At 34.1% G+C, this 21,820-nt stretch overlaps 1 protein-coding gene and 1 long non-coding RNA gene across 3 annotated transcripts; both read right to left on the minus strand.

The window, feature by feature from the left end:
- Window positions 1–3,410: 3,410 nt before the first annotated feature.
- Window positions 3,411–11,055, minus strand: LOC126827743 (enoyl-CoA hydratase domain-containing protein 2, mitochondrial). Of its 2 annotated transcripts, XR_008788878.1 has the most exons (10): window positions 10,859–11,055; window positions 9,638–9,705; window positions 9,233–9,320; window positions 8,005–8,184; window positions 7,295–7,351; window positions 6,153–6,340; window positions 5,726–5,776; window positions 4,766–4,813; window positions 4,409–4,536; window positions 3,411–4,275 (listed from the first exon to the last, which is right to left on the minus strand). XR_008788878.1 is itself a non-coding variant. In XM_050557247.2 (9 exons), exons 1-9 carry the CDS (start codon window positions 11,019–11,021, stop codon window positions 4,459–4,461), a joined length of 921 nt encoding a protein of 306 aa, XP_050413204.1. In that variant the 5' UTR covers window positions 11,022–11,055; the 3' UTR covers window positions 3,411–4,458. The 2 variants fall into 2 exon arrangements, 1 of the variants encoding a protein (XP_050413204.1); XM_050557247.2 differs by having other exon boundaries at window positions 3,411–4,536.
- Window positions 11,056–13,435: 2,380 nt separating this feature from the next.
- On the minus strand, window positions 13,436–16,410 carry LOC126827826 (uncharacterized). The gene is made up of 5 exons (XR_007682884.2): window positions 16,245–16,410; window positions 15,999–16,061; window positions 15,586–15,711; window positions 14,764–14,896; window positions 13,436–14,324 (listed from the first exon to the last, which is right to left on the minus strand). It is a non-coding gene; the product is annotated as an uncharacterized LOC126827826 (long non-coding RNA).
- Between the last annotated feature and the right edge of the window lie 5,410 nt (window positions 16,411–21,820).

Raw genomic sequence — 21,820 nt, forward strand, 5'->3', positions numbered from 1 at the left:
TGGAATCAGACCACTACAAAATTTAGCAAATTGAAAGTAGATTGAAGTGTAGAATCATAAAATTATATGCTTCACAAGATATCAGATTCAGAATCGGTTCAACATTCGCATTACCGGTTTGAATAAGGGTTGGGGTTTATAGCTGGGAGAGAAGGGGGGAAAACACAAAAGAATTTTCCAGAGAGATGCTGTACGTATGTGATTCCGTTTTCCCGTACAAAAACTTCTTGATAGCCTCGACTAGCTTACCGTAATATATTTTATTTTATGATCAGTAGTGGAATACCGCGTTTTATCAGTGAAATAAAAGTGTTATTAAACTGGCTATCAGTAGTCCATGTTGTTTTTACCTAAAATGATTGTAAAATCATAAAATAAATAGAACATTTGTCGTTTTGTCGTGAATAACATATTTTATTTCATCTCTAAGCAAGAAAACGTTTATATTTTCACGAATGCGTTCGTGAAAATATAAGTTTTCTTGCTTCTCGATGAAATAAAATATGTTATTCACTCTAAAACGACAAATTTCCTCTATGTATCTGAAAAGGCCTATGACATTTAATAACTGACTCCTAGAGCACTCCCACTGGACTTTATTGTTGTGCAATAAAACTATCGGCCTAATTATTATTTCTCAGAGAAACAACATGTAGCCTATCTGATCCATATAATATAAATACCGTAGGCCTACAGTTCCCAATAGAAGTACATGTAATATGTAGGAAACCATATAATATCTATAGAACCCTCTTAGCAAAAAGATAGGGGCCCAGATTATAAAATTGACTTGGGGATACAAGTTAGTTCTCTAGAAAGTTATAGAATTTAACTTCAACTATGCAGCACTAACAATATACTTACATTTTTATCCTTTGGTTTCTAAATCGGATAAAAATTGTGACCTCTTATATATCGTAACTAAAATACTACTGTTGTTATTGTGTATCTTAAATTTGTATATATTTTATTATATAATTTTAGTTAATGAAGTAATTGACCAATGTCCGAATTGATATCTCATTAATCTTTGAAGTCTTTTAACTGTTTGGGTTTACACTTAATGTAACGATATGTATATATATTACGTAATTATAGTTAACACGGGTTCTTGCTATATCAATATCTTCTTCTGTATTTAAACGTCTGTTTCCTATGTACAATTTAACACTCTGATCAAATATTATTATATAATTATTTTTATCCTAAGCTTGTAACTTTAGTCTGGTGACCGGCTCGCCCTAGCGATACCTATCTCGTTATTGTGACCGTTAGCCAGTTTTGGACACTCGTTTATTAAAAGTAAAATTTTAACTATTTATCTGAGTTTTCGTCGTTAGTGTTGGGATAAGCTACAACCCCCAGAAAACAGCACTTCGGCACTGCCATAGTATTTTTGTGTAAAGTATGATTACCGTATTTTTAAATACCAAGAAAATACACATTTGTGAACACGTGGTGATTGAATGAACAAAGATCCAAACAATCAATTTCTATATTCCATTTGGTACCAGGCAATAAAATGTATTAAATTTGGATTGTTTGTGTGATTACAACTATTGAAAGTTCTTGCTTCTAATTTTAAAAATAAGAAGCAAACAATTACTTCTAGTTTTGAAAATATAATTCGAACCCGAGAGGGGCCACAAGCTAAAACACGATTTTTCGTCAAAAGGGGCCATAATCCAGGAAGTGACGCTCCGATATGTGCGAATATCGAACGAAACCAAGATCTATGGGTTATAAAGATACATTTCAAGTTTCATCAAAATCGGATAAAAATTGTGACCCCTAGAGTGTTCACAAGCTAAAAACGTGATTATTCGTTCAAATGTGCGAATATCGAAAGGAACCAAGATCTATGGGTTATAAACATACATTTTAAGTTTCATCAAATCAGATAAAAAAATTTGATAGAGTGTCCACAAGCTAAAAACATGATTTGTCGTACAATCAGGGGTCATAATCCATGAATTTACAATCCGATACAGGCAAATTTCGAAAGGATCCAAGATGTTAGGGGGATAAACCTGTATTTCAAGTTTCGACAAAATCGGCGTTACCTGTAGTTGTCCACAAACAAATTGTGGGCGGACAGGAGCGACGACAATATACGTTTACATGAAAATTTTGGGCATAAAAGGCGCGCCTTGTTTTTTCTGGTTGCTTCCAATCGGTAAACATAATAAGGAATGGCGTAACAATATTTCCATAGAAAAGGGGCAGAATAAGCAAATGAACGGTGGCCTATCTCAAGATTAACAGCTGGGACCATCAATAGATTTTTATTCGTTGATCATTTAAGTTTCTAGTAGGACCGTGCACAATGAGAAGATCTCTTATGTATTTGTCATTTAAGGATTTGATTGTTGAATTTTATTCGTTCACTAACTGGAAGCCGATTAAGATGTTTCTATATTGGGAGTCATGTGTTCGTTTTTTTTTCCTGGTTTTTTTTCCTGGATATTAACAGTTTGCTTTCGCTTGAACAGATATGACCGAAACCAGTCAAGGGCCACTCCACGAACATCTATTTCTTCTTCCAAGAATTACAAGTAAGTCGTTCATATATCGACACTATAGAGAGTGTCAAAGGCAGCTGATAAGTCAAAAAACATTAGAAAACGAGTAATCGTTGTCCATCGATAGACTGGAAAATATCACTTGCTATTTTAATAATTGCTGTTTCTGTGCTGCGGTAAAGTTTAAACGTAGATTTAAATATGTTGTTGAGGGAATTACTTTCAATGTGGTCAAGTAGCTGGATAAGTACACATTTTACAATCAGTTTTAAGATATCGCTGAGATTGGTAACTGGTATGTAGTTTTTCAATAGAGCCTCGCCTAACTCTACTGGGAAAATACCACTCTGCAAAGAGCTGTTTAGGTATATGGTAACACGAGACTAGATTGTAGATTTATAAGAAATCTATGGCAATACCCGACTGACAGCAAACTAGATTGTAAATTTATAACAGGTTTGCACCAAATTGACAATAGACCAGATTGTAGATTTATACAGGTATAGGATAGCACCAAACTGATAAATAGAACAGATTATAGATTTATAACAGGTCTATGTTGGCACCGGACTGACAACAAACCAGATTATAGCACCAAATTTATAAAAGTTGTCACATTGTAGTACCATGTATTAGTACCCCGTTTATTGTGGCATCAGATTTACAAAATACCACTGCAGCACCAGATTCAAATCATGGTTATTGTAGCCACAGATTTACAAAAGACCACTGTATCACAAAATGTACAACACACTCTTGTAGCACCAGATAAGGTTTCAGACAGAATTAACTACAGTTCAAGGTGGACAATAAAACCATCATACTGCAGGTCTAAATTTACAAATAAACACTCTTCCGATCTAAATCCACAATACCATAAACACTAGATGTTGTAAAACAAATTATATGTTTTAGTAATTTTTGTATGTAATGTTATACAATAACCACAAATTTAAACAAGTAATAATGTATTATAAATCCATATACAGTATATGTACAAAATATCATATCAAATGATATACAGCACTATTTTCTCCTGTTATTAAGCCGTGTCAATTTAATTTTGTGCCTCATTGGTAAAAATCACCATTTTTGTAAGGTTTTTTTTCTCAGTTTTATTATTATTTTACTTCTAATGTATCAGGGTCCGTAAAACACAAAATAAAATTGGCATGGCCTTGCTGACAATGTAGTCAATGAAATAAAAAATATTTGTACAATGTCTTACCAAAACTTGCTCTTCTATATATTCAGCTGGTTAATTTGATTCTATGACTCTTGGTTATCCAGTCAAATTCCATAAATTTAATTAAGTATCTCATTTCATAAAGTATTCAACATAATAAAATTAGCATTATAATAATTACATTCATTGTGTCATAAATGACAAAAATCAACCACTAATAAACTTTTATTATTTCTAGAATACCTTATTGTCTAGGATAAGATAATATTCCAAATTTGGAATTCTAATTATTGTTTTTATTAAATCCCCTGAGAGCTATCTATTTGTTTTTCTCGATTATAAATCTTCTGATTTTTACACTACATTGTATTTCAACCATTTTATTATTAACCAGTCATACTACATGATACTCTTTCACTCCACTATTCCAACTTCATCATTGTATATACACAAAGCCTTGAAAGGAATGACATCGAGTAGTTTAAGTCTATCCTGTTATCACTATAGCAGATCATTATAGATTTCCTCAATGAATTTTACTCAGTGACTTTTAGGTGTAGCTATGCACTAGAAAAAAAAGTGTTTCTATCAGACAAGATTTATAAACATCCAGATATAAAAGTGGTGCATTTTCATTGCATCTTAAGTACATAGAATACATCTGAGCAATGAAAATAATTTTGAAACATTTAGGATTTACCGCTGATAAAGAATCTTGAATCTCATGTGTAATAAGTACAGTCGATTCTTTTAATGTCCCTGATATTTTGGTTTTCTTTTCTCTTTAAATGCTTGAAGGCCTTCTAATCGGTCTTTAGTCGGAATAATCTATAAAAACAAAAACACAAAGTTAAATACATCACTTTTAAAAGGGACAACATGACAGAGTGCTAATGAAATTTTTAATCAGATATGTTTCAGACAGTAGTTTAGTGGATACATATCATATTATTTTAAACAATTGTACTGGTACTGTCCACATTTATTCTATCTGAGTTCAACTGTGCAGTTATAAGACATTGTGTTTTCTCTGCCCATTAATATATTATTTATTTACCTGTGCATAATAAGCTTCTTCATATTTTAACCCAGAATCAAGATCAACCTGTAAATTATACAAAATTAATAATACTGTATAGACTTTTTAATATTCTTGATTAAAAAAGCTCCATGGCTTTATGACTATTATACAGTATAATTAGTCAAATTAAAAACACTTATATGGATATACTACTTCTGAATTTAAATTATTTGCTTGATAACGATATCTGTATGTGTATCGAAACGTAGCATGTTAATAAATTCAGAAGTAGTATATCCATATAAGTGTTTTTAATTTGTGAAATCTACCTCTATATGTCTTATAAGGATTAAGTGTAATTAGTCAGTTTAGATGACTAAGACCTCGGTGGACTAGAGTGTCCACAAACTTTATGTACTTAGTAATGTCTTTTTCATGAAAGAAAACAAAACAAACTTATCTTAGTGTACATTCCTATTTTAGCTAATGTTCTAAGAAAAGATACTACCCAGTTAAGTGCACATTCAAGACTGGAAAAAAGTCACCTGTCACTGACAATGTCCGACACAAATTCAGGTTTTGTCAGGCATAAATCCTATGTCACCTGTTTTTATTGTCTGGTACAGATTTATCTTTAATCTGTGTTTTCGTTTATATTTGTACATGCAGCACAAACTTAAATATGTCAGGTAGGCCTACCAGTTTAATATTGCTTGTCATTATGTCAGGTACATTCTACAATTAAAATCATTTTTTCCATACCTGAAATAACATGAGCTTTGGCTACAAAATCTGTATACCGGGAAAGTCTAAATTTGAACGACCAACCGATCTCAAATTTTGAACGTCATCTACTTTGGAAATTCCTAGTTTTGATGTACAGTCAGATTTGGTTAAAAATAAAATAAGCAATCGTTGACAATTGCTGAAATGATAAAACCTCTTTAATATAAAGATCTATTGAAATGATTTTGATAGACGAAATACACAACTGACCTCTATTCCTCTATTTACAGCCAACTTGCCCATTCTTAAAGCTATTGGTGCCTAAAATATATAAATACAAATTACAGTATCGGTAAAGGCTTTAAAGAAATAAGGTACTCTAAGATCTTATAAGGCAACATCAACCACAACAATACAGTAAGCAAACTCGAATTAGGCGGATACATGAGATATCATCACTAGAAACCCTGTTATGAGTACAGTTTTCAATTAAGGTCATTTGGAATAGTTCTCATAATATTACCACAGCTAACGCAATAAGCAAAAAACTGTTTGGTCACGTCTAGAACACTTTTTGTATCATCTTAGTTCCCCTTTCATGATTGCTCGACATACACTGTGTGCCAACTTAAAAAATCAATTATTCTTACATTTGATAAAATTTCGTCTGCTAATTCTAATAATCAATTATTCTTACATTTGGTAAAATTTCTTCAGCTAATTCTAATGATCTCTGATAAGCGGCATCGCCTGCGTCATTCTGCTGTACAGCATGATTCACAACACCCAAATCTCTTGCCTCGAACCCATCTAATCTACGACTTGTGAAGATTAATTCTTTTGCTAACGAAGGCCCTACCACTCGACATAATCTCTGAGTTCCACCTAAAAATCAAAATAAATTTTTAGGCAGGCTTGCTAACTTTCAGTTTAATTTCCATTGCAAGTACACAAATGAACATTAGGATATTATATTTTCCATCTTTACGAATGCGTAATTTCCAAATTCTAAAAAGTTTGTATTTTCTCTATCATCACCAATTTACACCCAGAAAATATCAGGACAAATGGTAAATAACTTACTTTTTTTTGGATAACTTAATATAAATTATGGTGTCTTGGAGAGAGAGAGAGAGAGAGAGAGAGAGAAATGGGGTTTAACGTCAACTCGACACAAACTAGGTCATTTCGGGACTAACATATGGTTCAATTTTATTTCTATAATTCGCTTGCGCGTGGGGGTCTTTAGCAGTGGGAGGAAACCGGAGGACCCGGAGAAAACCCATGAGGTTGGACAGGCGACCCTACTCCTTGTCACGTACAACCGGGGATTCGAAACCACGCCAGTTGACTCAATGACAGACTTAATGATACAGCGCGCACGTGCTAACCACTAAGCCATCCAACCCCCCTATGGTGTCTTGGACAAGTCTGGTAGTTCAGGAAATTTTGTAGCCAAACGGACTGGGTTTAACTCTGTCGTTACACAAAGGGTTGGATGGCCAAGTGGTATTAGGCATGCGTTAAAAATCATATGGTGTGACCATTGACAACCTTGCATTGTTGGTTTTGTTCGGGTATTCCGATTTCCTTCCAATGCTTAAAACCCTTATGCACAATCGAATTATTGAAATAAAAGTGTGCCCTAGTCCCACAATGAACTAGCTTTTGTCGAGTAGGAGTTACTTCACATTTCCGTCTCTATAGAAAGTTGATTGTGTGTGCAGCAGGACTCTTTAGACACAGGAGGAAATTGGAGAAAATCGATGAGGTCAGAGCATTATAATTTGAAAAACTTGCCAGCACCTGGTATGAAACTATATAATTGAAAGAACTTACCAGCACCGGGTATCAAACCTAAACTTGTTTCTACTAAACCAATCTTAGCATTACTTGCTGAAAATACATACATTTAAATAAATCAGATATTTAATATCAAGATAACTATATAAACATTTAAATAAATCAGATATTTAATATCAAGATAACTATATAAACATTTAAATAAATCAGATATTTAATATCAAGATAACTATATAAACATTTAAATAAATCAGATATTTAATATCAAGATAACTATATAAACTGTGAACCAGGATGAATCTTACTGAATGAGTATATTCTTGTCCTATAACTGGGACAATCAAAAATAAGGCAGATAGATTACTACAGGGTTGGACAAACAAACTAATATTACAGGTCTTATTTTTTGGCAATAATTTTACACTACAAGTAATTATTATAAATTGTTTATAGAGAAGCTCTAATTCAGATAAACCTTGTTTATAATAATCAGTGTAATTTTTACCTGCAACTATTGGTGTTGTGACGACTGGCTGAAAAGAACCTTCAGAACCTTAAAAGAGCAGTAGCCAGTTGCTAAGACAAGCAGAATTTGAAGAGGAAGGAGGGTGGGGTCACTGCAAGGGCTAAATTCTCCTCTAGTAGCACTACACACATGTGCATAGTGAATAAATATGACTGTATATGTTAGTGTTAACATTAGCCAAGTATTGTGAGGACAATGTGCTAAACTTCATTCTTATTACCTGCAACTCTCATATCACATCCTAGAGATATCTCTAAACCTCCACCTAAAGCAAATCCATCAATAGCTGCTATAGTTGGCATTGGTAGATTAGCTAATTCTGTTACACTGCCTCGTAATTTCTGGACAAATTCTCCTACTTCTTTATTATTCATCTCAGCTCTCTCTTTTAAATCAGCTCCTGTAAGAATTCAGGTACAGTATATCAAACAACTTTTTAAAGGAACATAATGATGTTCAGATGTAAAACAATTCTCTGTGGCTTTAAATTTAAATTGAAAGGAAGAATACCATTTAATTACCATCATCATCAAATACTCTTAAAGGGGCATTATGGGAGATTAGATAAAGAGCTGATAGTTCTCGCTATAATAGTTAAAAAATAGATAATGTAAAGAGAATATGCTGAAAATTTCAGTCAAATTTCTCCACTCTGAACAGAGATATATTAGCGATTGAATTTTAGGCCTAGTCTCGATCATCATTACTAAAGTTGGTACGATAAAAAACAAAGTGTTGATTATTCATTTTGACATTAAATCATCCAACACAAAATGTATTCAAATCCAGTAAATATTGCAGGCTATCAATGGCATCGAGAGTTGATTATGGTCTGGATAAGTAAATTAATTTTCGATAACATTTCAGGCCTAAAGAAAGACCTTCAATAGGCAAATTTAGCTCTTGCATAATGTATGTTTACACTGCAACATGGTTTATGTAGTCACAGTAGTATTAAAATTAAAAGGGACATTAGTTTATTAGCCACAAAAACATTTTAAAACTTTATTGATCTTATGTTATGTTTTACAATGGTTGTTTTAGATTGTCATGTTCTTATAAAGTCATCAATAAATGAAACTAGAAGCTATGAAGTTATTTTGCGCAGATACTAGATGTCTTAACCATGATATAATAGCAGTATGTATCATATATCTAATATTACAAATAACAAATTCCTTATCTAATATTTATTTGATAAATGATTATCCATAATAGTAGGCCTACCCATTATTCAGAAATAAATACATTACTTATTTAATATCATACTGAACTATAATCTATTCTGACATATTATGTGGATCATTATTCAGGGTCAGTCACGCTCCAATTCCTGATAAACCATAATCAATTTTTCTGAATATCCCCTACTGATAAAGCCTTATTTTGGACCTTCAAGAACAAAAGAAAATAGCTATGATGGAAAAAAGCCATTTCATTAAACATACCTGCACAGAAGACATTTGGTACTTCACTTCTTAAAATAACCACACTGATAGTATTATCATGTTTAATCTGTTGACAACCATCTATAAACTGTAATCAGATTATATAAAAAATCAACAATAAATATCTTCTTGATTCCGATCGGATTAAAATCACATTTCAATTACATTATGCTTTATTTTTGGTGTATTGTGGCCAAAATATAGGAATTTTAAACCTAAGCATGGCATGAGTGATTATTTTCTTACCTGTATCCAAGGGAAATAACCACAATTATCATCTACAAAAGTTTATAACAATACTACATTGTGCAAAATGTATTTGATCGATAAAAATTTAATATCAATATTATTATTGTATAATTTAAATTTAATTCATTGATAAAAAAAAGTTACTATCAATATTACCCTTTGTATGATATTTCTGCCCATAGCATTTCTAGCTTTAAATCTTCTCATAGATAGAACAACAATACCTACAATAAAAACAATGTACATGTAAACTCTAATGATCAGGATTTAAACGAAGAAAAGTATAAATAAATATCAGACATAAATCATTGTCGTTTCATCTAAGAAAAGCTATCAGTTTCTGTGTCCACATTTTGTTTTTAATAAAAAGTCTGACTCTATAAACTATCCCTGCAGTAGCACCAGCCTCATTTTGATTTGTATAAACAGCTCTTTTCTCTTACAAACAAAATTTGTAGGTGATTTCAGAGAATATCCTTATATACTTTTCTCTAATGTCCAGTAAATGGAGCCAGTATCTACTCTCAAATCCATGTTCATTGTAAAAACAGAAAATACATATGTGGATCCTAAAAAGATTCTGTCTAGTTTTACCTTGTCATTTGTGCAAGACACAAGGAACATCTGTCTAGATGTTTGGATGGAGCACAAAACTGAAGTCCTTTAACTAATACACCTAAAGAAACCCTAGACAGTTAGGCTTCAGACGAGATTTCACAACGCATATCCATCTTCATTAGCCAGGTTGGTGCATAAGCCATTAATAATGTTACCACTTCAAAATTCATTATATTTTCATTTTATTTCATACACCAATATTTATAATATTGTTGTAAACTTGCCCAGTCTCCATTATGCTAAAAATGGACTAGGCTGGTTATTACATCAGTTTGCACATGCATGTGTTTTTAGTGGGTATTTAAAAATCAAATCTATGTGCATTCACCCCTTCCGATCATTTGCTATTGTTACTTGGACATAAATACACTAATAGTAATAGGTTGTTTATCTAACCAGGATTTTCCAACGTTTTTTCCCCTTGTTAGTGGTGCAGGACGGAGGGTCTGAGAAGGACAGCTGTCTAGTCATTCGGATGATACGAAAAACCGAGGTCCCATATATGCATACATTGGCGTGCACGTAAAAGATCTCTTGGCAGTTGAAATTCGATCGCGTAATCCATAGTGCCACTGCCCAGGCAAAATTTTCCTGATTACACACTGTATGGCATATGCCCGTGTTCATTAACTCTGTCGGAGCAGAACAGTAGGACGTTTAACCCCATTTCATTTCGTTAATCTAACCCTGTATCGTCAATCGTGTAGTAAAACTATAAGTATGTGTTATGGCCTACTTTGGATTTACAGTCCTACATACCCTTTCTATCGCCATCCAAATAATTTACATGGAATTCATCTTCTGGTGCTTGTTCTTGGGTGTGACTGATAAAAGCCCGACATGATGACAATGTCTGGCGATTTAACAGATTCTTAGAAAACGCCGAAACAGTTGACAGAAATTTCACGCTAAAAGCAGCCATTTTAACCTTTATATTATGACCTATGACCTTTCACCTCGCGTCTAGACAAGTTTATTTTTAGAACTACGGAGCACCGTAGGAGAAATCGTTTTGTCATAATATTGTATCCCACTACGCACCATACAAACGAAAAAACGATGTAGTACCGTGCACAATGTAAACTTGACCAAATTTAAATATCCACTTTTTTCCCTGGCATTTCCCTGGCATCTATGTTGATTATTTGTATGGCTGATGGTAGCCTAGTTCCTGTTCGTACTTATCAAGATGTGATATGAAAATACATGTACCACTCTTTTAGCCTATAGACTCTACCCCCAACTCTGTTCTAAGGCTATGGCTATTTTGGAGTCCTTGCCTTCTATTTTCATCGTAATTCAACTTTGTTCGTCACGAGGAATTATTTCTAGCCACATCTAACACAACCCAACACTATAATTTTTAAGTGAATTTCAATTCTTGTCCACCAAAAATATTTTATGCGTTGACTTATTCTGGGAAAGACAATCGGTTTTCGTCGCAAATTGTAGATCTACAGATAAAGCCAGTGTTAAGATGTAACCGATTTTGTGTTCCACTATGGCACAGGAAGCCAAACTTGGAACTAAAATTAGTAAATAAGCCGGCTTTAGCCATAAAAAAATGTAATTGCATATGATATACTTTTTGAAAATTAATTTAATCTTAAGTTATATTTTTCTGCTTTGTTATTACTGTATTGGTTTTAGAAGTACAGAAGTGTTATTTTTGAAATGCTGTTTATATTGAGTTTGATATGTTGGGTGATGAATTTGTTCACCTATAATTTACATATATATAGTCGCATCACCATGAATATTCTTTGGTTACATTTTGTATTGATTGATTATTATTCTGTGAATTAACTGGAGTGTCGATCGGGCATGCCTTGTGCCAATTTTCAGCAAGATTGGATATTTTGTTCAGGTATTATTCATCATTATGTGCTTCTGATCCATTGTTAATTCAAGAATTTTGTGCCATTGACCCCTGTACGTAACCCCTGTGTTACAAAGTTTTGTTCATGTTCAATATTATAAATTAAAATAAAACAAAGGAAAAAGACTTCATTTCTCAATTTTATTAAAGTCTAATCTCTTACTGCTCAATTCTTACAGGCTACCATACATAGACGGTCTCATCACTAATATATATTACAGCAGAAAACCGGATTGCCACATATAATTTTCAGGCAGCCTATGCAGTAACCTGTTAGGTTACCAGCCCTGAAATTTTTTGACTTAAAGATACTTTAATTTAATTTAATTCTAGATATAATAGCTAAAAAATAGATTATAATGTAAATGGGAAATGTGTAAAATTTCAGTGAAATTTCTTCAATCTGATTTATGAAACACTGTAGCCTCGATTTGTCATTTTTACCGCTGTTACGATAATAAAAAAAAGACTTGATTATCCATGTTTGCGGTTAATCATCAATGGGCGTTGGACAGAAAATCGGTTTCAAAACCAATAAAAATGGGACCCATATAAGATGCCATCGAAGGTTGATTTTGGTCTTTTTATGTTAATAAATGTCTAATTAAACATGCATTATGCAAGAGCAAAATCTGCTTATTACAAGTCTTTCTTTAGGCCTGAAATGTTATCTAAATTATCAATTTATCCAGACCATAATAAACTCTCGATGCCAAGGCTAGCCTTCGATGTTGGCTGGATTAGATTCCTATGTGCCACTTAACGGCCATTGATAATTAAATCAAAACAGTGGATAATCGATACTATGCTGTTTATATTAATGATTTTAGTAATGATGACCGAGACTATGCGAAAATTTCACCCGCTTCGTTCTCGGCTCATAGTGGATCAATTTGACTGTATGGCTTCAATAGTGAACTTATACATACAGAAATAATTAATCCCATATGGATACCATGTTGGCCCCAGATATACAAAAGTTATATGTGCTCCCATACAGATACCATATTGTCCCCAGATACACACACGGGTAATCCCATATGGATACCATATTAGCCCCATGTATACAAAAACAGAGTTGTTAATGTGGGAAATCCCATATAGATCCCATACTGGCCCCAGATACACACACTATACGGTCAGATTATCAATGTAAGAAAGAAGTAACCATTATATCATTTGGCTTGTCTCTGTGATATTAGTATACATGAAAGTAAAGTGCATTTGCGTACATTTGTATGTGGGAAGATAATATGGGTCCAGTATGGGGAACTTGGGTCCACAGCCCATTTTTCCCCATATGGTCCTTATATTGCAATGTTTATGGGGATGTAGCATTTACCATCACTAAGGTTGCCACATACGCCCACACCAGCTAAGAAATTGTGGACGACGAATAGATGAGGGCGACGACAAAATACGGCAACATTTTCATGTGGGTGTATGAAAATAACACATGCTATTAATCTACTTATTACTTTATTTTTTACTTAAATCAAAGGAGTGTACTCCCTTAAGTTAAATATAATATTGTAAACTTCTGTATCATATAACACATTCAAAAATTAAAAACAAATATATTAAAACAAAACCTATGAAAACCTCCAATGCATTATATTTTATAACAAAATATTAAATAGAAAGATTACAGACCGTAGAGAAAAGACAGTTTAATAAATGGGATGATGGGAACCGTCTATTAAAATAGCACTGAAGAAAATACAGTCAGTTAATCCAAAATGGTAAAGGCCTCTACAAAATAACGCACCATCAGCAAAATTTAACAAACTATACCCGAAAAAGTCCAAAGTGCAAAATTAAAAAATATAAGGGCTACATGTGGAAAATCTAACAAATAAACAATGGTGAATGGCCATGCTTTTGATGCGAACGTTTCAGAAGACAATTGCAAACAGACCGAACTTTGTCATCTTTCTGCTCATTTAGATACTTATTGCGATATGTTAGAATCTTTATTGTTAACGACCAAAGTATAAAAACAAATTTTCATCGAGAACAATATGTAATCGATTTTGTAATAATTTCATATTTCACAATACGTGTATCTTAAATTCAAGCAATAATCTACTTTTTAGCAACGCATGATGTAGGATAGTGCTTTGAATTCCTTAAATACTATTAACGTTTCAAACATTGAAAACATAACTACACGTCCTGTCTTTTACGGGGTTGTTGTGGTAGTAGTTTTAGCAAGGACCTGTAATATTCTCTCTCTAACGATATCAGGAATGTGAATCTCGACAAGTTTAAATTCATCTAATAAAGTAAAAACTCCTTTATCATTAGTTGTACACGTTTCCCTGGATTTACAACCTTCTTTACATCCTAAAACACACGAAAAAATAACAACCAAGAATATTAAACACGATATACTAATTAACACATAGAAAACATATTTTAGTTCGATTGGCCTTGTAACACAGATCAACAGTCTCTGTTATAAATTTATTTTACTTTTGTTTAGATACGAAATGTAAATTGAAAGATCATACAGAAATCGCCCTTCACACCCCTTACCGAAACAGCATCTCTACTTCAGTGCAATGCACACCTGATTTTTGCCCTCTCTAGTTCCAAAAGTCTGCTCCGTTACTGTGCGTTGCCCGAGGTGACCACTGACCACTCGGGTAATATCCAACAATGCATTACACAGGAAAAAATTGATTGATAATATATAAAATAACCGTCACTCAATAGTTTTACTAAATTGTTGAAGGGGTGCTAAACCCGAAGCCTTTCCTCATAGTCAACAATAATTACATACCTCTGTTTCTGCTGTTACATCCAAAATCACAACATACACCTGCAAATCTTAAGTCTATAGCGTCTTTAAAAGCTGCTTCCACGACATCTCTCTTTTGAAAATATTCAAGCACCGAAAAATGCGGGGATGTTCCCTGTAGAATCAAAGACTATAAATTAACTGTAAATAAACTTCTATATGTCGAGATTTGATTATGTACGTTGTGACAATACAAACTGTATAACACATTTAGGTGGTATCATGTATTCTAGTAACAAGGAATAAACCTACTCGTGACTATGATCAGAGGGGGAAGTGTCTGGGGTAGGGATATTCAATACACTTATACTGAAAGTGGTCTAAGGTTTTTTTGTTTGGCTCACCCGTTATACGGAGCCATCAGTTTTCCAGCAATCTGATTAAAAAACAGATCCTATTTCGTTTCGTTTTTTATAGTTCAAAATTTCGTTTTACATGCCTTCACAACACTAGGATCTGGAAGAGTTGTTATACATCAGGCGTTTTAGTTGATGTGAGGAATTAGCCAATGAAACGGTCTGTTACGGCGAGTTTTTTGCGTGCTCTGCACGAACTGTGGGTAGGCTAAAACCCTAGAAACGTCAACGCGCGCTGATTGATTAATCAGTGTCTGACGTCATAGGTCAAAAGCCACTCGTATGACCCCTGGCGCGATCTCTCAGTACAACTGGTCAGATCTTCATGTAGTGTAGGACATCGAAAGCATAAAAAAGAAACGGAATATAGATCTGTATTTTAATCAGATTGGTTTTCCAGAAACAACGGCGTAAACTATTAGAAATTGAAATAGTTAAAATATTCTACCTTTATTGCGTCTGTAATTGTTGCGTTGACAATCATTTGGTAACTGTCAGGGTTTAACTGTGGATTAACCATCGTGTTTCTCTCAAATAAGTTAGGTCTATATTTTACTTGGACATCCAGATGAATCTAAGATAATTAAATGTGTGAATGTTACGGGTACTACAAAGTGTGTTACCAGGTAATAAGTCATTAAATCATCCCAGCCTCGTGGGTTTTCTCTGATCCCCTCGGTTTCCCCCCGCTGCTAAAGGCCCCTATACGCACAAGCGAATTATTTCAATAAAATTGAACCATATGTTGGTTCCGAAATGGCCTAGTTTGTTTCAAGTGGAACTTAAACTCCGTTTCTCTCTCCCTATTAAATCATCGAAACACTACACTTAATGAAAAAAATAAACAAATAATTTTCTTACCTCTAATCTATCCAGTGTAAAAACCGATATATCTGTCAAATTTGAAGTGTATTGTACCATATACTACAATTTGAAAAATAATGGAATTCATAGAAATGATTTCAGGTGTTTCTTAATAAAGGCCCAACATGTTTTCCATACTTCATTACACATTTAGGGCATCGTATATAACTATAGGCCTATATCAGTTTATATGCTTTTGAGACATTCCTACAATTAAAAATGTTAGAATATATATCAACGTACCTGGGCAGTTGTGATCCATGAGGCTAGAATATATAATAATGTATTAATATGATTTAATATAACAGCCACGGCCATACTGAAGCTTTATAATTCAATTACATTATAAATACTGTCTATCTTATATATACACTGAATATCCTCGTGTCACACGAGTGCTAAATATAGGTGACATCCTGTTTACAATTACGTTGTTTATATGCTGTAGCGTTCCGGTCCCATAATAGCGAAATATAATAATGGGGGCTGAGAGATGTTGGATGCAGGTTAACGTCCACATAACACAGACTATAATGCTATTTTCGGGATCATTACTTCAAAAAATACCATTGCCTTGCGCGCGGAAGTCTTTTGGGGAGTCGCGGAGACTCGGTTGGTAAGGCGCCGGTTCGCTAACCTGGACGTACCCGGTTCGATCCCTGTATTGGCTGAGAAAGTTCCTCGGGATTTGACGGCCTGTTTTCCCCCTTGTCAGTGGTGCAGGACGGGGGTCCTTACAAGGATCAGCGCCCAGTCGTTCGGGTGAAACGAAAAAAACAGTGGTCACGTGTACACCTTGGTGTGCACGTAAAAGAAAAGAACCCTTGACAGTTGGAATTCGATTGCTGTTCATGCAAAATTTATCTCATAGCTCACTGCATGACGTAGACCCACCTTCATTAACCACGCAAAAATATGCAGTTCTTATATCACAAAAAAAGATGGGGGTGAATGAAAGGAATAGATACGATGCTTCTTCGAACGGTTTAAAGCTCGTGAACGGCTTGAAATTGAAGGTTTGTAGTGTCTTATCTTAAGGGTCACACCTGTCTCTATTCCACGAAAACGTTTTGATTGACTTCGCAAGATTATCATTTTATTTCATAATGGCCAGTCAAATTCACTGAACCTTGGAAATCCTATCTCTTTACATTTCGAAGAAGGATACAGAAATCATTGCCCTGCCTTTTCCGTTAATCTTAAATATTTCAAACTACCTACGTGACCTTACTATACTTACTTCCCAATATGTGAACACAAACATATCGGAAAATTATTGTTGTTGAGATATAACCGGTTTTGTATTCAACTGTCGACAGTGTAAGCTAAAATTGGAATCAAACTTTGAAAACAAATTGACTTTCAATCAATTGTTCGAAACCAAAATATAATCGAATATAGCTCGTCCCATTACTAATCGAAATAACACATTTGGTCAACTCTACTGAATACTTTAATTTGACCTAAATGAAAGAGGCAAAGGTTATTCAGGTGTGTATTAAAGTCGCCAATATTCCAGACAAATATGAAAATATAGACTTTCAAAAAATAAATGATAAAAAGCGTATTTATATATATATATAAAAATGTGGATCAATACAAACGTTTTGTGATCTAAAACCATATCCTCAATATTTTTAAATTATACACACACGTGTTTACATACACATTTTTATCGGCCTTATTTTCTTTTTTGTAACATACATTGGTCCTTTTTTATGGCATTACATAGGAGCTACATATTGTACCTACTTGCCAGCGGGACAGTGGTGTCAATCAGATGCAGTTTCTCAAAATTTCGAAAGATGTTCCAAACTCACAATCATTATCATCATTTCCGTCTTTATTAAAAGGTTTGACAGTTACATCATTTGCACTACAATGTCCAAAGATAAATTAAATACTGGATTGAAAATTATTGTTCACAATCGTCATCATCGACAACATCACCATCATCATCGTCTATTGGTAAAGTGTTTGAAACTGATGATATTGACATACGGAAATTATGGAATGACGGAATACAGAAAAATTAACTTAAAGTTTGCAGGATGTTACAAAAACACATTAAATAATTTACAATGGATTATTTAATTGATTATTATTTTCATAGTTTTAGCGTAAAATCTTTTCGCACCGGTTTAGTGATTAAAGAGAAAATAATTGATTGTGATCAAAAATCGAAGCACTAAACTACTTAGATTACGATATTGTTCACGAGCGTTCTTTAAACAAATACTCTTTTAAAAAAAGTAGGGGATATTTATAAACAATACAAAATTCGGAAATTCACTGCTGTTTTTATTAGAGGTAACGAGTGTATGTTATACACTCGTTACCTCTAATAAAAACAGGCCAATTGCTTACACATGAACATAAACAGTTCATAAGGGCGGCTTATCTGACGGCCCCATTTCACTCGCAAAGAGATACACTGTCAAAAGTGAAAATGGACGTTTATGATTTTTGTCTGAATAATGAGTAATTGCTGCACCAATCCTCGGACATTCAGCAATCCGTCGTGGCATGCTTCTAATCAACCGTCCAATCACGATTTGGGGCAATTTGACCCACTCCTCTTGCAGTGCCACGGTCAATTCTTGCAGTGTTGTCGGTTGATGAACCGTCGACCTGCACGTTGAGCAAAGGGCAGAACTATCGGTGCCGGGATGTGGTCACGGTAGTACACACCAGTGACCCTTTCTTGAACAATATGCCAGTCATGGTGATTCATCCAAACACCATAACAGACCCACGCCCGAATCTGTCATGCTGTACGTCTGACGTTAATGTTAGCATGACGTTCATTTACACGTCTATCGGTAAAATCCAGAGTAAATCTGGACTCATCTGAAAACATTTTACATCGACGATTACCCCAATTTCTATGCTGCCTACACCAATGACCTCTGTTTGCCATGTGCTGGCGAGTTAATGGAGGCACAACACGCGGTCGTCGCGCATGCAAATGGGCTGTATGTAGCCGATTTCTAATCGTTTGGGGTGTAACTCGAATTCCTATAACTTGGTACAAGTTTACAGAAAGCTGATAGGCCGTTTGTCCTAGATTTCGCAGGACCTATGTAAGAATGTATCGATCCTGGGTATGTGTAGTGGCTCTAGGACGACCTGAACGAGGTCTATCATCAACATTGTGTGTTTGTTGGTACCCGTTCCACAGTCTGCTGATCACAGACTGTGACACATTAAGCATGTTGGCTACTGCTCACTGTGTAGAACTCATTTGAAGCATGCCAATAGCACGTGGACATTCATCATATCGAAGACGTCTCATTACAAATTAAACGTAACACACTAAAGCAAAGATAAGCTAAACAGTAAATCTTATGCAAGAACCGATAGGAAAGCAAACGTGGCAGTTTTCATCAACCCTACCTTGAAGTGTCAAATTTGACAATGAACCTCTTCCACGTGTATGGCGCTATTGCGTGTCGCAGGTGAAGCTCAGTGGTTCTATTGGGGCGATAAGTTCTTCATCTATGAACATACTCGATCTCGAAGCATGTCAAGTGTCCATGACTATTTATCATATCACAACCTGCTTAGGTATTTGCATTTCAATACCCCCTACTTTTTTTGAAGAGTATAGTATAAAATGTGTACAACTCATATTCACAGTTAAAACGTCAATATCTCCGATATACCTGTGTAGTCAAACCAAGTTCCAAGAGAATTTGTCACGAATTGTATCCAACTAAATAACCAGAAATTGCCCCATGGCGGCCATCTTGAATGATTAAATTTCACCAAGGGAGCCCGTGTGGCATCATCTGGTTTCGGAATCTACATTTTGGTGGAATATATTTCCATGTGTAGGTTTAAACTAGGTTTTGACTGCCGGACTATTCAGAAAAAGTCAATCAATGGTCGGTCACAACCAGGTAACTAGACATGATTTAGTTGAACCCTCTCTCAAATAAAAAAGTCACATGATTTCAATGCGGCTTTCGATGATTGGCAGGTTCTAATCTTCATTAATTCATAACCATAATATTGCTCAACAATCTTGATTGCTCAACCAGTGTCAAATATGATCGCTCTGATGAAACTCCCCCGGCCGCCATGGTATCTAGTTCCTGATAAACAACCAGCAGTCACCATGCCCCTGTACTGGTATTCCGTTTGATTGGTTTGATTTGGATAATTGACATTATTTACGATTATCTGGATATAATTATATGATCAATATGCATGCGGCTAACGCAAACTTGTATTAAACCTCTCTCTTTGGTGAATGGAATATTGTGTTAAAACAAAAAACACCTGTTTAGTTTAGATTTAGACAATATTTTAGGAAAAGTACGTTTGGAATACTACCAGACTTATATTTGTGGTGATTTTTATACATATCTGTTAACTGTGTGAACATTACAAATAAATCAGATACGATATCTGATGTTATAACACACGGACTCGTGCACGGCATCCGTCACTTCTCATAGTTCAATGGATCGATAGTTTATTCGCGCATTTCAGAAGCTGAAGCTACTGAGTGAAATTGTTTATAAACTTCCATTCTAAACGAGAATATATATTATTAAAGAAGTCCACTGACTTGTATCTTCATTGGTCTTTGTGTAATGGATTTAGGTATCTGGTTATCACTTAAAGATATATTATGTAAGATTTCGATAAAGAGGTGGACGTTATTGCTATAATGCCTCAAAACTAGATAATGCAGAATGAATACATTGAAATTTCATTCAAATTACTTTATTCTGAACCAAGTTATCACGGTTTGTAGTTTTGTAGTTGTAGTTTTTTTTTGTTATTGTAACCACGGTAATGGTATATTCCAGAATTAGCCTAGCTTCTCCATTTTCGAATTATGAATTAAATCAGTAAATGGCCGAACCGTTCTAATCTACTAAATATCGGAGCCATCCGACGCCCTAGAGAGTTGATTATGGTCTTGTCATGTTAATAAATGCCTAAAAATAATTCATATAATATTTAAGGTCTAACGAAAGAACTACAATAGCCAGATTTAGCTCTTGAATATTGTATCATTAAAATATATATTACGTACTTTATTAGAACTTCAGTTAAGCCTGAGTATAACTGTCCCATTACTAGTAAATAGTTTGGACCTGATTTTTTTCAGAAACCGAAGCTGTTGGTGTGTGTTGTTCGATAAGGTTTCGAAATAAGTTGAAAAATAGTTTGTACTGATTTCTTTATAAGTGATATGTGTTCATTCATGTTTTCAGAAAGATGGGTTGTAACTCGGAGTTTTCAATTATAAGTGAATATTTTAAGTTGTGTTTCTAACTACCCGTACTTAAATCTGGCGATGTATGGATTATCTATGTTCGTTTTTATTGTGTTTCTCCAATTTACCAATGGATCCACAGGTAATTAAAGATTTACATTTATATAAATTAAGCATTACTAGCGTTGTACAGGTGAAAATTGTCCATTTGTTCAATAATAAAGCAATAACGATTACTTACCGTTAATATCACCAGTCAATTCTGCACCAAATGTCTTGAAAACATTGAAGTGTGGTTTATTTAATTTTATTACAGCGAAAATAATAACTTTCTCCTTTATACATTACACCAATTATTTGCCCGACCAGTTCTATACTGTAAGACACTAGACATTTTTGAGAGATGTTTTATTATAAATTTGAATTGAATATAGGTATATGTATCATTTCATTTGCATATTTTATATGCATTGTTGTATCTTTTTTTTTAATTTTTAAAGCGCTCAGATATTTGTTTTACATGCATATCAATTAATTGTTTTGTTTCACATCATTTCTCTTTTTTATATATAAATAGAACATATTG

This window comes from Patella vulgata, chromosome 7, assembly GCF_932274485.2.
Source record: "Patella vulgata chromosome 7, xgPatVulg1.2, whole genome shotgun sequence".
In the NCBI taxonomy this organism is placed as follows: domain Eukaryota; kingdom Metazoa; phylum Mollusca; class Gastropoda; family Patellidae; genus Patella; species Patella vulgata.

Excerpts from the sequence above, each read along its gene's own strand:
- LOC126827743 (XM_050557247.2), bottom strand. The coding sequence starts at position 11,021 with ATGGCTGCTTTTAGCGTGAAATTTCTGTCAACTGTTTCGGCGTTTTCT. Across the intron at positions 8,185-9,232 it reads ACCAAATGTCTTCTGTGCAG|GAGCTGATTTAAAAGAGAGA; the intron begins GTATGTTTAATG and ends GAATTCTTACAG. Across the intron at positions 4,814-5,725 it reads CTGTAAATAGAGGAATAGAG|GTTGATCTTGATTCTGGGTT; the intron begins GTCAGTTGTGTA and ends TATAATTTACAG.